The 13166-nt window shown below is 42.9% G+C and overlaps 1 protein-coding gene across 1 annotated transcript; it reads left to right on the top strand.

Annotated features, from left to right (window-relative positions):
* Positions 1–1746: 1746 nt before the first annotated feature.
* Positions 1747–10256, top strand: LOC310779318 (uncharacterized protein). Its single transcript, XM_083639854.1, has 3 exons — positions 1747–1869; positions 2109–2468; positions 5049–10256. Exons 1-3 carry the CDS (start codon positions 1782–1784, stop codon positions 5300–5302), a joined length of 702 nt encoding a protein of 233 aa, XP_083495980.1. The 5' UTR covers positions 1747–1781; the 3' UTR covers positions 5303–10256.
* The last annotated feature ends 2910 nt before the right edge of the window (positions 10257–13166 follow it).

Consider the following 13166-nt stretch of genomic DNA (forward strand, 5'->3'; position numbering starts at 1 on the left):
TAGACATTAATTCAAGAATGAAATCATCAGAGGGACAATTGAAACAGAGAAACAAACAGACAAACAGAGCCCATGCTCCCTTTTATAGGCACAATTAAAGCAATACAACTGTGACTTTTGCTTCGCTGGAAATTATGGTGGTGTCTAGACATGGTTTCCAGAAGTACACAACCTGCCTATGACCATCCCCTGATCACAACCCACCGCCATGCAAATATTCAGTACAATGCCACCTGGGGTGTGGGTGTCAGGTGTTTTCCAGGACTTTCCAAGTGGTTCCAGGACTTGGTGAAGTGCCCATGACCTTCTCTGGATCATAACCCCCTGCCATGCAAGATTTCAGCCCAATCTGACCTGGGGTGTGGATGTGAAGTATTTTCCAGGTGGTTTCCAGGATTTTCCAGGACTTTCCAGGTGGTTCAAGGACTTGGTGATGGACCCATGACCTTCCCCAGATCCTAACACCCCGCCATGCAAACTTTCAGCCCAATCCGTCCTGGGGTGTGGGCGTAAGGTGTTTTCCAGGTGTTTTCCAGGATTTTCCAGGTCTTTCCAGGTGGTCCCAGGACTTGATGACATGCCCATGACCTTCCCCAGATCACTACCCCCCTCCATGCAAAATTTCAGCCCAATCCGAACTGGGCTGTGGGCATGAGGTGTTTTCCAGGTCGTTTCCAGGATTTCCCAGGACTTTCCAGGTGATTCCAGGACTTTCCAATCTGCTCATGACCTTCCCCAGATCATAACCCACCTCCATGCAAATTTTCAGCCCAATCCGACCTATAGTGTTAGAATAGAGACAGATACACATATAGTGGTATGGTCAACATTCACTACTTTGCTCAGCTGAACGGATGGCCGAGTGGATAAGACACAGGACATTGTGCTGAAAAGAAGCGGCCCTGAGTTCGAATCTCACATGGTCATACTTTTTCCTTAAACTTAAAGTATACTAGTAGTATACTTACTTAGTATACTACTAGTATACTGAATTGGGCCGATTTAGTGTCAAGAAGTATTAGGCAAGTACACTTGGAGTATACTACTAGTATATTTATATTAGTATACTTGGTGCATAAAGTATACTGAATTGGGCCAATTTAGTGCCAATTTAGTGTCAAGAAGTATTAGGCAAGTACACTTGGAGTATACTACTAGTATATTGATATTAGTATACTTGGTGCATAAAGTATACTTGAGTATATAAGTATACTTGCATAAAAGTACACTTGGTCTTTACTTAAGTTTACTTAATAAAATAAACTTGAAGTATACTTATTTTTGCTAAGGGTTATTCTGGCCTCATAATAAGCACTGAGGCGGGTGGTCAGAAAGTCAATTAACATTAAAAGACATTGTATGCTTTGGTGCGATGTAGGATTTTGTCTTTCAATATCCTTGTTGCAGCCTCGTTGCAGCCTCGCTGTGTTGTTGTTGCTTCTCACAGGAATGTGTCCCTGTAACGGACCTGAGCATGAGCGCCTGGCCAATCCCGGCGCTTGACTGCTGCGTAGGCGGGCACAAGGCGTGGTTTTTGCGTAACCTATGTGCGATTCGAAATAACGCAACCTATGCGCGATTCGAAATAAATGCGTCAACAACACGTGAAAACACGTGCGTCGACACGTGAGAGGAGAGGCTGATAGAGGCAGGACAACCACGCCTACGCTCTTGGCAGCTTGACAGCTCGAATCTCCAACACCAAATAACACTCTGTACCCAGCACAACGATTTCATAACCAACTGAATTGCAGAGCAGCGGGTCCGTACAGCAACTGCACATGGCTACCATGGCAACCATCGCTGCGTTTCAGTTGATCCTCCTGCATGCTCTGCAGCACCAATTCCTCCTTGCATCTCACTCCGACGGTGAGCTTTACTTTACATGTAGCCTAGATGGGTGTGTGTGGGTAGCCTACATGCATGCGCGTATGTAGGCCTACCCACCATAGGCATTTATTAACTAAAATCCCTATTCTAAACCCCCATAGCCTTTCCCTTCTAAGACAGGGCTCCGTTCACGTTCACAATCACGACCACCAATCATTACATAATATTAGGCAAACAACAGATGACTAAATAAATTGTTTATTTCCATTGCACTTTAGTCCTGCAGAGCCTGACAGCACGCCCAGGAGAGGATGCCATTCTGGAGTGTCAGGATCCCAACAATGTCTCCATCATTATATTAGAGTGGACCAGACGAGACCTGAAGCCACCAGCATATGTCTTCTTTTACCGAGACGAACAGTCAGATCCAGCCCACCAGAATCTGTCTTTTATGCACCGGGTGGCGCTGCTGGACAAAGAGATGAAGTATGGAATCCTGTCTGTAGTTCTGAGGAACGTGAACAGACACGACTCTGGAATTTATGAGTGTCGCGTCTTAACAGATGCAAGACGCAGAAAGAGAGCCAACCTTAAGACTAAGCCCAGCTGCATCATCAACCTCACAGTTGTAGAACCAGGTGAGTTCAGATGAACAGGAAGGTGACCAGGTCTGAAGAGGCACTAGACCAGGGATGGGCAACTTTGATGATAGTGAGGGCCACACAAAAAAATCCTCAGAGGGCCAGATTGTGACCATGCACTTCCACCAGTAGCCGACTGTAATACCATCACTCCCAATTAGTTACTAATTTGATTAAAATGACTGGTAATCAAAGTTTATTATACCATCATTTATATTTTTCATATTCAAATTTAGTAATTCTTCCATTCAGATGACACCAGAAACTTTGCTCTAGCTTTAAAACAGCCTTGTTGATGGGGTACATCACCAAAATATGTGATATTAATCAGATTAGTAATGCATTGCATTGCACATTGCATGTGCAACGTTCATCCTGAATATAGTTTGTTACAATAGCGTTAGCTCAAATGGTAACATTAAACAGTATGTGGATGGACAATGCTAATGCCATTAGAGCCATGTTCTGGGTTGTACAGTAAAATGAAAACGTGGATTTTGGTGGTCTAACATAACCTAACCAAAAACGTCCACCTTGTACAAAAAAAAAAGAAAGTAAATTGACCCAGCTAGGGGCCACACTGAGTGAGGTCGGGGTCCGCATGCGACGCCAGTTGCCCACCCCTGCACTAGACACATAGGGCATTAATGGCTACTGCATTTTAACACGTTCACTGCCAATGACGTGTTTTTACGTCAAACAAAATCCAACCGTTTACTGCCAATGACGTGTTTTTACGTCAAAAAAAAAAATCGATTTTTTTTTTTGACGGTGGGACGTTGATCTAACCCTTTTACGTCTCCTATACCAGAATTGGAGGTATTGAATGTGTATAATCTATTTTACCGACCCACTGAGTGGCGACATGTCTCTCCACAGTAGAAAGAGGCGACCCAAAACTGGAGGGAAAAGCGCGAGGAAGCCGTTCTCATACTGTAAAATTGATGGCGAAAACGCTTTCACTTTCGCGCTGATGCACAGCGGTGGCAACGGTGGGGGGTTCCAAGAATAGATTGGATGCACACTTTGAAACACGCACCATAAATAAGCCCAGAATCGCAAGAGCTTCATCAGAGCTCTCAACCGGACCGCCAAGAAACGAGCGAAACCCATCCAGCGAGCCCCATCCAGACTGCCAGGCAGCAGCCAGGCTGCAGCAACTCGTTTGTCACAGACCCGCTGCAGAGCCAAGGAGGGCGGAGGAGAACGCCCACGGAGGGAGGAGTTGGAAGCAGAGGGGGGTTTCCTGCTGTTATGGAGGAAATTACTGTTCAAAACTATCGTTTAGATGTCTGACGTCTTACTGATGCCAAAAATGAATGGTTAAAGTGACTGTTCTATCGAATTTCACAAAAAGCCGTTTATCTCAGAATAATTTTTCTGACGCTGAAACCATGCTGTATTCAACTGCTAATGCTTACATAACTACTAACTCTACAAACTAACTCTTTTAGACAGAGAAAGCACACATTCTATTAGTTCTTTTGAGATATTGTGTGTTCACAAAATCTTAGCAGAAAAGAATCCTCGGGTCTTGAAAGATGAGCCAGAATCCTCAAAAAAAACCTCTGGCAGAACCTACCTACAGTAAAAAAAAAACGGCTGGCAGTGAATGTGTTAATAGTCATCGTCGACTCCAAAAAGGTAGTCGAATAGTCAAGGGAGACATATATTTCTTCCACCCAATAAAACCTGGGGGCATGTGAAATAGCAGAGTCATGACTGGCTCTGAGAGGCTGTTTACAAATGTTTTGTATTGTTTTCATGTTTCATTTATTTGCACACAATAAAAACAGTCTGCTTTCAAAGAAACGGCCTTAGGTCATAATCCATATTTAAACCATTAGGAGAACGTGTATTTAGTTCATACATCCAGTATGCTTCTCTTTGCCCCCTTTTTATTATTCCTCAAGCACCTTTCAAGTCTTTTCAAGACTTGAGAGAGAGAGAGAGAGAGAGAGAGAGAGAGAGAGAGAGAGAGAGCTTTTTTCATATAGTTGGTTCTAGGTCGGGGTAAATCATCTGGCCACCACTTACCCCTCTATTGGAGTGTATGAATATTTGAACTGTAAATTATGTTATCTAAACTATATAATATTTTGATTCGATTCGATTCAACTTTATTGTCATTGCACAGAGTACAAGTACTGAGACAATGAAATGCAAAGCAAAGTAAAGTACAGTAATGTCAGAGATCCAGGTGTGTTTTATTTATTGTTAGTGAAACCAACAACACAGCAACTCTTCAGCATATCGATATTAATTTAAATAGTTTGTTTAAAGTGTTTTCGGCTTCTTGTACAGTTTATTCCTATTGCGAGTTCCCCCCTAAAAGGGGGCCTGGTCAGAGCCTACTACAAAATGAGGTGTTGCTGATCTGATTTATCACAGCTGGTTGGTGTGACTTCAAAGCCTCTGTAGTTCTATAAATGGTTTCCTGAAACTGAAGCAGAGACCAGGTGATGTGAGTGGATGGAGAAAGTTGCTTTAAAGTTTTGAGTTTGATTATGAGGAAATGGAGCTTCTTCTCCTGGCTGGTCATTTATTTACCTGACACATCTGTTTTCTGCTTTTCAGGTACCTCGGATGCTGACGGGGCTGCACGTGCCAGGCATGGATTTGTTGGAGGACTGGTGGTGGTAGGACTGGTGGTACTGGTTGCAGCGATTACTTCTGTGGGTGTTGCTGTCCAGCGCAGAAAACAGAAAGGGAATCATGCCCCTCTTCCGGACGCAGAAAACTCAAATGACGGTCCAAAGTCAACCCAGAAATTGGGCTGCTGGGAAACTTTTTTGGATAAAATGCATCAGTTCCCATTTATTCACGTCTAAAATATGTTTTATAAAACGACTATTCAACATATATTTGTCTCTAGACGTCTAGTCTAGATTAAGGCTATTGAAGGTTTAAAAGTTAAAGTTTAGTAGACGTCTAGTTGCAGTAGGTTCACACAGCGTCAAACATCACTGGCCCCGCAACCTTCCCTCTGTGTCCTCCATATATACCACACGTATCAAACGCAAGATGCAGAAGGTGATCGCCGACCACTCTCACCCTGCTTGCTCTTTATTTGAAACCGTTGTCCTCTGGTAGGAGACTCCAGTCTTTTAAGTGGAGGACATCTCGCTTCAGGAACAGCTCATATCCTGGGTTGTCCGTTTCCTGAACTCTCTGGCATTAACCCTGCCTTGCTCAATGGACAGATTGATGATGTGTGTAACGTATGGAGATATAACTGCTGCAGCATCCTTTAAGAATCTAGCTGGGATGCAGTCTAAACCAGTAGCTTTAGTCTGTTTAAGTTCAGACACTTCTCTTTGGACCATGTCTATAGAGACAGAAGAAAGGCTGAATTAGACTGAATGCCTTTGGAAGCATAGTATGAGTCTGCATGATCCTCATCATACTTTCCAGAGTGGGCAGGCAGTTTATCCACTAATCGCGCAGCAATAGAGGTAAAGAAAGAATTAAAACTTTGGGCTACCTGTGCTTTATCAGAACTAATCTTACCGTTAATCTCCAAGCTAATGCTATTAGCTTTGGTTTTTAATTTGTTACAGGCGCCTAATTGATTAAGAGACTGCCAGAGCTTTTTGGGGTCGTTCTTATTCTCAATAAGTTTATCCTGCAAAAAAGACTCCTTAGCAAGCTCTATGTTTAGCCTTACTTCATTTCTCAGGGTCTTGTATGAATAAAAATAGAATACTTCTGTTGTACTCTCTAAATACTTTATCCCTTTGATGAATTAAAATAAGAATGTCTTGATTCATCCAGGGTTCAGTATTTTGTTTCATTCTAATTACCTTAGAAGGAGCTACCAAGTTGATTACTTTTTGAAATACACATTTAAACATGCACCAGGCCACATCTACAGTACGTCCTTGCAGGATAGAAGGGGCTCCCAATCGACATTATTTAGCTCATCCTCTAATATGTCTTTTGAATAACTTCTTCAAAAGAGCAGTCAACAAGTGGCTGTTGGCCAACCTAGTTAGATAGTAAACTATCTAGAAGTATTTCAGTTTTGAGCAAAGCAAAGCAGGTTTTAGACTTGAAATCACTCCGCATGCTCTACTGTTCCCTGGTCTTACCATACTTAAATTATTGCTCAGAGATTTGGGGAAATACCTATAAAACTTCACTTCATGCAATAACCATACTTCAAAAAAGAGCTATAAGGATAATAAACTATGCTGGATATCGTGATCATACTAACATACTTTTTCTAGGTTCAAATCTTTTAAAATTCATGGAAATTATAGAATATAAAACTGCGATTATAATGTATAAAGCTAGGAATAATCAACTCCCTGGAAATATCCAGGCGATGTTCTCTGATAGAGAGGGGGGTTATTACCTCAGGAGGGAGTTAAATTGAAAAACCCAAGGAGCTCGGACGACATTAAAATCATTATGTATCTCAGTATGTGGAGTTAAGTTATGGAACAGTATAAATGTGGAGCTACAGCAATGTTCAAATATGATCCAGTTCAAAAAGAAATATAAAAAATGCATGAGGTATAGGGAGGAAGAGTTACAGTAACAATATTGAGTTATATATAATCTGTGTATGGTGTGTATATTAACTTCTGGACAGTTGTATATTGTATATATTGTATTGTATTGTATATTGTAATGAAATATAATTATTAAAGTGATTATTGTGATTATAATAATGATTATAAGCAATATAGCATGAGAGCCAGTGTGTTGTGGCATATATATCCCGCTGATCAGCTGTTATCCCACGAGGCCGCAGGCCGAGTGGGATAACTGCTGAGCAGCGGGATATGCCACAACACACGCAGCTCGAGCTTTTATAAAACGGTTTCCAAGTATGATAATATAATAATAAATATAGCCGCAAGCGGCGATGGGCGGGGTTCAAGCCTTGCGCAGATGACAAAGCTTCTGATTCTGACTAGGACATCCTCCTTGATATATCTGACAAGTTTCGCGATCATTGGACAAACAGGTGTGGAGTTACAGCCTTTTTTATGTTAAGCCACGCCCATTTCTGGCGTTTATGGCGCCCCTTTTGGTCGAATTGCACAAAATTTGACACACATGGTCTAGGATGGTCTCCGAAGACCTCCTGCAAGTTTCGTGAAGATTCCTTAATCGGTCATGAAGTTATGACAATTAGCTGTGAGGCCACGCCCTCTCTCAACTTTAACGATCAATATCTCCGAAACTAAAGTAGATTTTCAAAAATGCAAAAAGCACGGTTGTAGAGCTTGCTCCAAAGATGCTTCCTGGCGATGCTGGTGCAAATCGGTCCAACGGTCTAGGAGGAGATGCAAAAAATGTGTTTTCCAAACTTTTCCAAATATCTCAAAAACTTTCCAGGCGGACATTGAGGGTCCTAATGGCAAACTTGTAGAGCAGGTTCATCTGAACATCTGGGAAAAAAAAGTTTGAAAATCGGACCAACGGCGTGGAAGTTATTGCCTTTAACGTAAAACCGTCGATTATAGCGCCACCTTCAGGCTGATTCGAAAAATCTTTCTTGAGCAGCTACCTGCCAACAATATCTGTCATTGGGCCAAATGTCAGGTCTCTACCATTTACCAACTCACGGGAATTTGCGTTGGGGCAGATGGAAAACAACAACAACGACAACAAGAATAATAAACCGGCAGAAAAACAATAGGGTTTCAGCCCCTTCAGGGCTTGAACCCCTAATAATAATACTATAAGTCCGACTGGCATGGCATTCTGATAGAGTCAGTTGAAACACTACTGTAAGGCGGGACCTCTAGCAAGAAGATAGACGTGTGGGTGATTTGATTGGATCGTTCTGGAGACTGAAGTTGACATTGGCCAATCCTGGCGCTTGCTGAGAAGCTGAAAGCTTTCTGCAAAGCCCGACACCAACTAACGTTACGTCTTATTTAGAAATGCGGGGTTAACAGCCTTTTTTTTGCAAAGAAGACATTAGCCCGCGTCTATTCTTGTACAAAACATAATTTTCTGCGAAGTATTAGTAAAGTTATAAGCGAAGATCGATTCACAAGGATCTGACAGCTGTCTCCGCCATTTAGTTTTTTCTACATTGTCATTTGAGGTAACCAAAGCCTTTTAGTAAGAGAGTTGCGCCATCATGCGTCATGGCTCTTCAAATAATAATCAATGGCCATGGGTTATGAGAGTGGTATACGGTATTTATACCATGGCTGTGAACCAATCAGATTGCTTGATTTGAGAGAGCCGTTTTATAAATATATATACCGGTATATATATTTACTCTCTGGCAACTCTCTTACTAAAAGGCTTTGGTTACCTCAAATGACAATGTAGAAAAAACAAATGGCGGAGACAGCTGTCAGATCCTTGTGAATCGATCTTCGCTTATAACTTTACTAATACTTCGCAGAAAATTATGTTTTGTACAAGAATAGACGCGGGCTAATGTCTTCTTTGCAAAAAAAAGGCTGTTAACCCCGCATTTAACCCCGTAACGTTAGTTGGTGTCGGGCTTTGCAGAAAAGCTCTCAGCTTCTCAGCAAGCGCTGAGAATGCAGCGCTGCGCTCGAGCTGCGTGTCGGGCTTTCCAGAAAGCTCTCAGCTTCTCAGCAAGCGCCAGGATTGGCCAATGTCAACTTCAGTCTCCAGAACGATCCAATCAAATCACCCGCAGTTCTTGCGGTCCCACCTTACAGTAGTGTTTCAACTGACTCTATCAGAATGACATGCCAGTCGGACTTATAGTATTATTAGTATTATTATATTATCATACTTGGAAACCGTTTTATAAAAGCAATATAGCACTCGAGCAGCGTGTGTTGTGGCATATATCCCGCTGCTCAGCTGTTATCCCACTCTGCCTGCGGCCTCGTGGGATAACAGCTGAGCAGCGGGATATATTTGCCACAACACACTGGCTCTCATGCTATATTGCTTATATATATATACGGTATATATATATATGTGTATATATGTATATGCGGGTAATGCAATGTATATGCAGTGTAATTATCAATTTTGTAATTTATAATTGATTATTCGATAATAATTTTTCTGTTTGTATAGCTTGTTTAAGTAAGAAGGGTAGGCGCTATAAGCTATAGCTTCAGCCTACACCCAGGGGTGGAGCGACCCTATCAGCCCAGAGGGGGCGAAGCTCTTAGGGGGGCCCCATCAATCTTTTTTTTTTTTGTTTTTTGTTTTTTTTTGAAAGGCCAGGCCAGGCTGCTAAGAAGAATTTGCCTTTTTTGCATGTTTGAATCGGTTTTAGCCATATTTAGTGGAATATCTAATTTTAAACACACCAATGTTATTGTCTATTGATTGAATTCCTCTCACACTCACTCCACTGACTTAATTAAATAGTCATTTTAAGTCACAACTATAAAATAGCTGATAGCCCCTATATCCGAAAACACAATTTGTCAATTTGAGCCAAGTAATATTATGTCCAAGAAAGCCTACAGTGAAGCCACTTTACAGACAAGCTTGTTCTGAAGAAGAAAAAGAAAAACACAGGTTGCCAGCCGGGCCCGGTGGCCTGGCCTGGCCTGGCCTGGCCTGCAAAAAAAAAAAAAAATTTTTTTTTGATGGGCCCCCCTGACGAGTGGGCCCAGGGCGGGCGCACCCTCTGCCCCGGTGTACGCTCCGCTACTGCCTACACCTTTTCGGTGTAACAGCCTTGTGCTGCTTTGTTTGTACTTTTTTTGTTTTATTTTATGAAATGTTTTAATTGCCCATGACCGAAATAAATAAATAGCCCCTCTAGTGGAGGGCCCATTGTTTCTCCGAACCATCTACAGGCACATAACTATTTTAATGTATGCATAATCGACTTTGATTGTATACATTTGAGTGTTGTTGCCCTATTTTTCAAATACACAAATAAAGTAAGCTAATCTAAGAGCAGAAATGTTGTCCATGAAAAGGTTTAAGAAACTTTCACAGAGAGCAGGCGATGGCACAACAGGGGATACATCACGGGGGTTGATGAGAGAATTGAGGACATTAATAAGAACCTGGGGTTTGTGGCTGTTATTAGAGACCAGGGTAGAAATGTAGGTACTGTGTTTCTGCTGTTTTGACAGCTCTTTGATAATTAGACAGAGAGTCCTGTAGGATTTCAAGGGAGACACGGAGCCTGTCCTTTCTCCACTTTCTCTCCGCGCGCCTACATGCACGCCTGAGAGTGCGCGTGGAGTCGTTAAGCCACGGTGTTAGAAAAGCTTTGCTGCGTTTGGACCTGAAAGGTGCAGCGAGGTCTAAAATGTCAGTACAGGTCGAGTCAAACATAAAAATAATATCATCAACATTAAAAGCACAGTTTGCATCCAAAGCACAGATTGGGGAACCATTAAAAGCACCAGAAAACTGTATAGCAGTCAAAGATCGTGTGCGAGTGGTGTGCAGGGACATGAGAGATACTTCCTGAGCTTGGGGTTGTTATGGTAAACACCACGGGTAAATGGTCAGAGAAACCGACAGCACATATGTCGTTTATAGAAACAGATAACCCAAACGATAGCACAAGATCTACAGTGTTTTTTCGTGCGTCGGGCCAGTAACAGACTGCGTAAAATAAAATTTGTCAATGAGATTCAGAAAGTCCCGGAAAAGAGGTTGCGATTGGCAGCAAACCTGAACATTAAAATCACCGCAAATTAAAATGTGGTCATAATTCACCGTAATCCCGGAGAGGAAATCAGCAAAGTCATTTATAAAGTCCCTGTTGAATTTGGGCCAACGATAAATGACACAGAACACAGGGGACGGCAGATTCAGTACAAATGACTGCAGCTCAAAGCTAGAATAGCTAGCTACAGGCTGTGACAGTCGGCACTGGAAGGTGGATTTAAACACCGAGGCTAGCCCTCCACCTCTGCTGGTGGACCGGGGAGAGCTGAAAAATGTACAATCAGGAGGAAGGAGTTCGGAGAACAGTAAACACTCACCAGCCTGAAGCCAAGTTTCTGTCAAGAGCATAAAATCCAGTTCACGGCAGGTGAAAAAGTAATTCAGTAGAAAAGTTTTGTCGGCTAGCGACCTAGCATTTAGCAGAGCCAAACAGAGATTTAGCTCCACACTAGCCGAGGCCGAAGCGCGTCTCAGCGGTTGAAGAAGATTATGATCCGCAGCATGCAGCGCCGGTGCTGGGGCTCCGACACCAGCCCAGGAGGAGCAAGCAGGCCAGGGAGCACAGATGGAGTCGGGCACGGTGATGCGTCAGTCACGGGCGGACCAGATGTTATTGTCGGGCCGGGAGAAGAAGCAGCGGCAGCGGACATGATCGGCGGAGGAGGACACGGCCGGGCAGCGTCCCACGTCAGGAGTAGCCGTCCCCAGTTGCCGCTGCAGTGGTGCAGGGTCGACAGGACGGATCCAGCGGCCTCTGAAGCACAGAGAGTGTCGGACTGCAGGAAAGTAACGTCCATCATAGAGGATCATAGAGGAGGCGAGGATCAGTCGCACACGAGGAAGCCAGGTAAGCCTTAATTCATCAGCAGTTGTAGCCATTTCAATGGTCTGTACAGACCATTGGTCTGTAGCACTAGGGGGTGCTAAAGCGAATGGTCCGGACCAGTTGGTGTGGTCCATCACTGTACCACGGACCACTTGTCTTCAACACTAGGGGACGGGGTACTAAAGCTAATGGTCTGGACCAATTGGCGTGGTCGGTCAGTGTGCCCTCTGGTCTTAATGCATGGTCAGTGTACAGACGCAATGACCATGGTCCCGTCATGGTCGCATGGCATGGTCGGTCATGTGGTTAGTGTGGTCTGTCACGTGGTCTGTCAGTGTTCCTTCACATCTTAATGCATGGTCAGTGTCTGTCAGACACACTGACAAGCACCAAGTAGGAACAGCACATGCAGAACTAATGTTTTCAGATCGTAAACAAAATACTTGAGTACAATTGTATGTGATTTTGTAGTTTGTATTTTTTATAACCCATATGATGCGAGAAGCAGCTGGCCCCCCGGCATTTTCACATTATCTAATCTGGCCCCCATTCAAAAAAGTTTGGACACCCCTGCCCATAGACGTACCCCTGGTTGGGAAACACTGGGCCTAACAATGTGATAAGAAATTACAGTTTGGTTTTGACTCTCTTGTATTCACTGATATAATAAGAGCAATTGAGAAAATGTATTGACATAACGTGTTTATTAACAGTTACATGAACAATCAGTGGCACAACTTTAGTCAAATTTTTCAAATGAAAATACAAATGAAGATGCTTTTTCAACAAAGAAACATGTTCCTCCTGTCAGTTATTATATTAGCAAACACTACAACAGGATGTAAGCTAGGGGCGATTTAGAATGTTTATTTTGTCAAGTTAAAACAGTCTATGAGAATTAAACCACCAACACAGAACAAACCTGCTGAGCTGTCAAACTGCAGTCTGTAAACAGTTCCTGGAAAAGGTGTGTGCTCGCAGCAGACAGGCATGCATGTGGTGTGCCTGTGATCACACGTGACCGCGCATGTGACGCACTTCACAGTGTCTGAAAACTTGTAGAACTGTAGGCAAGATTTCTTTGTGCAGCGCATTTCATACACACTCAACTCAAACATCCATGGAGCTGTTTTATTTCAATTGATTCATTTTATCCAACTAGCCATTTGATGTTTTAATAGGCTAAAAACAATGCCAGGTTTTTATTCCGTCATCAAGACCTACACAACGGCTGAAACGTCCGTTGTGTAGGTCTTGATGACGGAATA

Source organism: Poromitra crassiceps, assembly GCF_964638095.1.
Source record: "Poromitra crassiceps genome assembly, chromosome: 7".
In the NCBI taxonomy this organism is placed as follows: Eukaryota; Metazoa; Chordata; class Actinopteri; order Beryciformes; family Melamphaidae; genus Poromitra; species Poromitra crassiceps.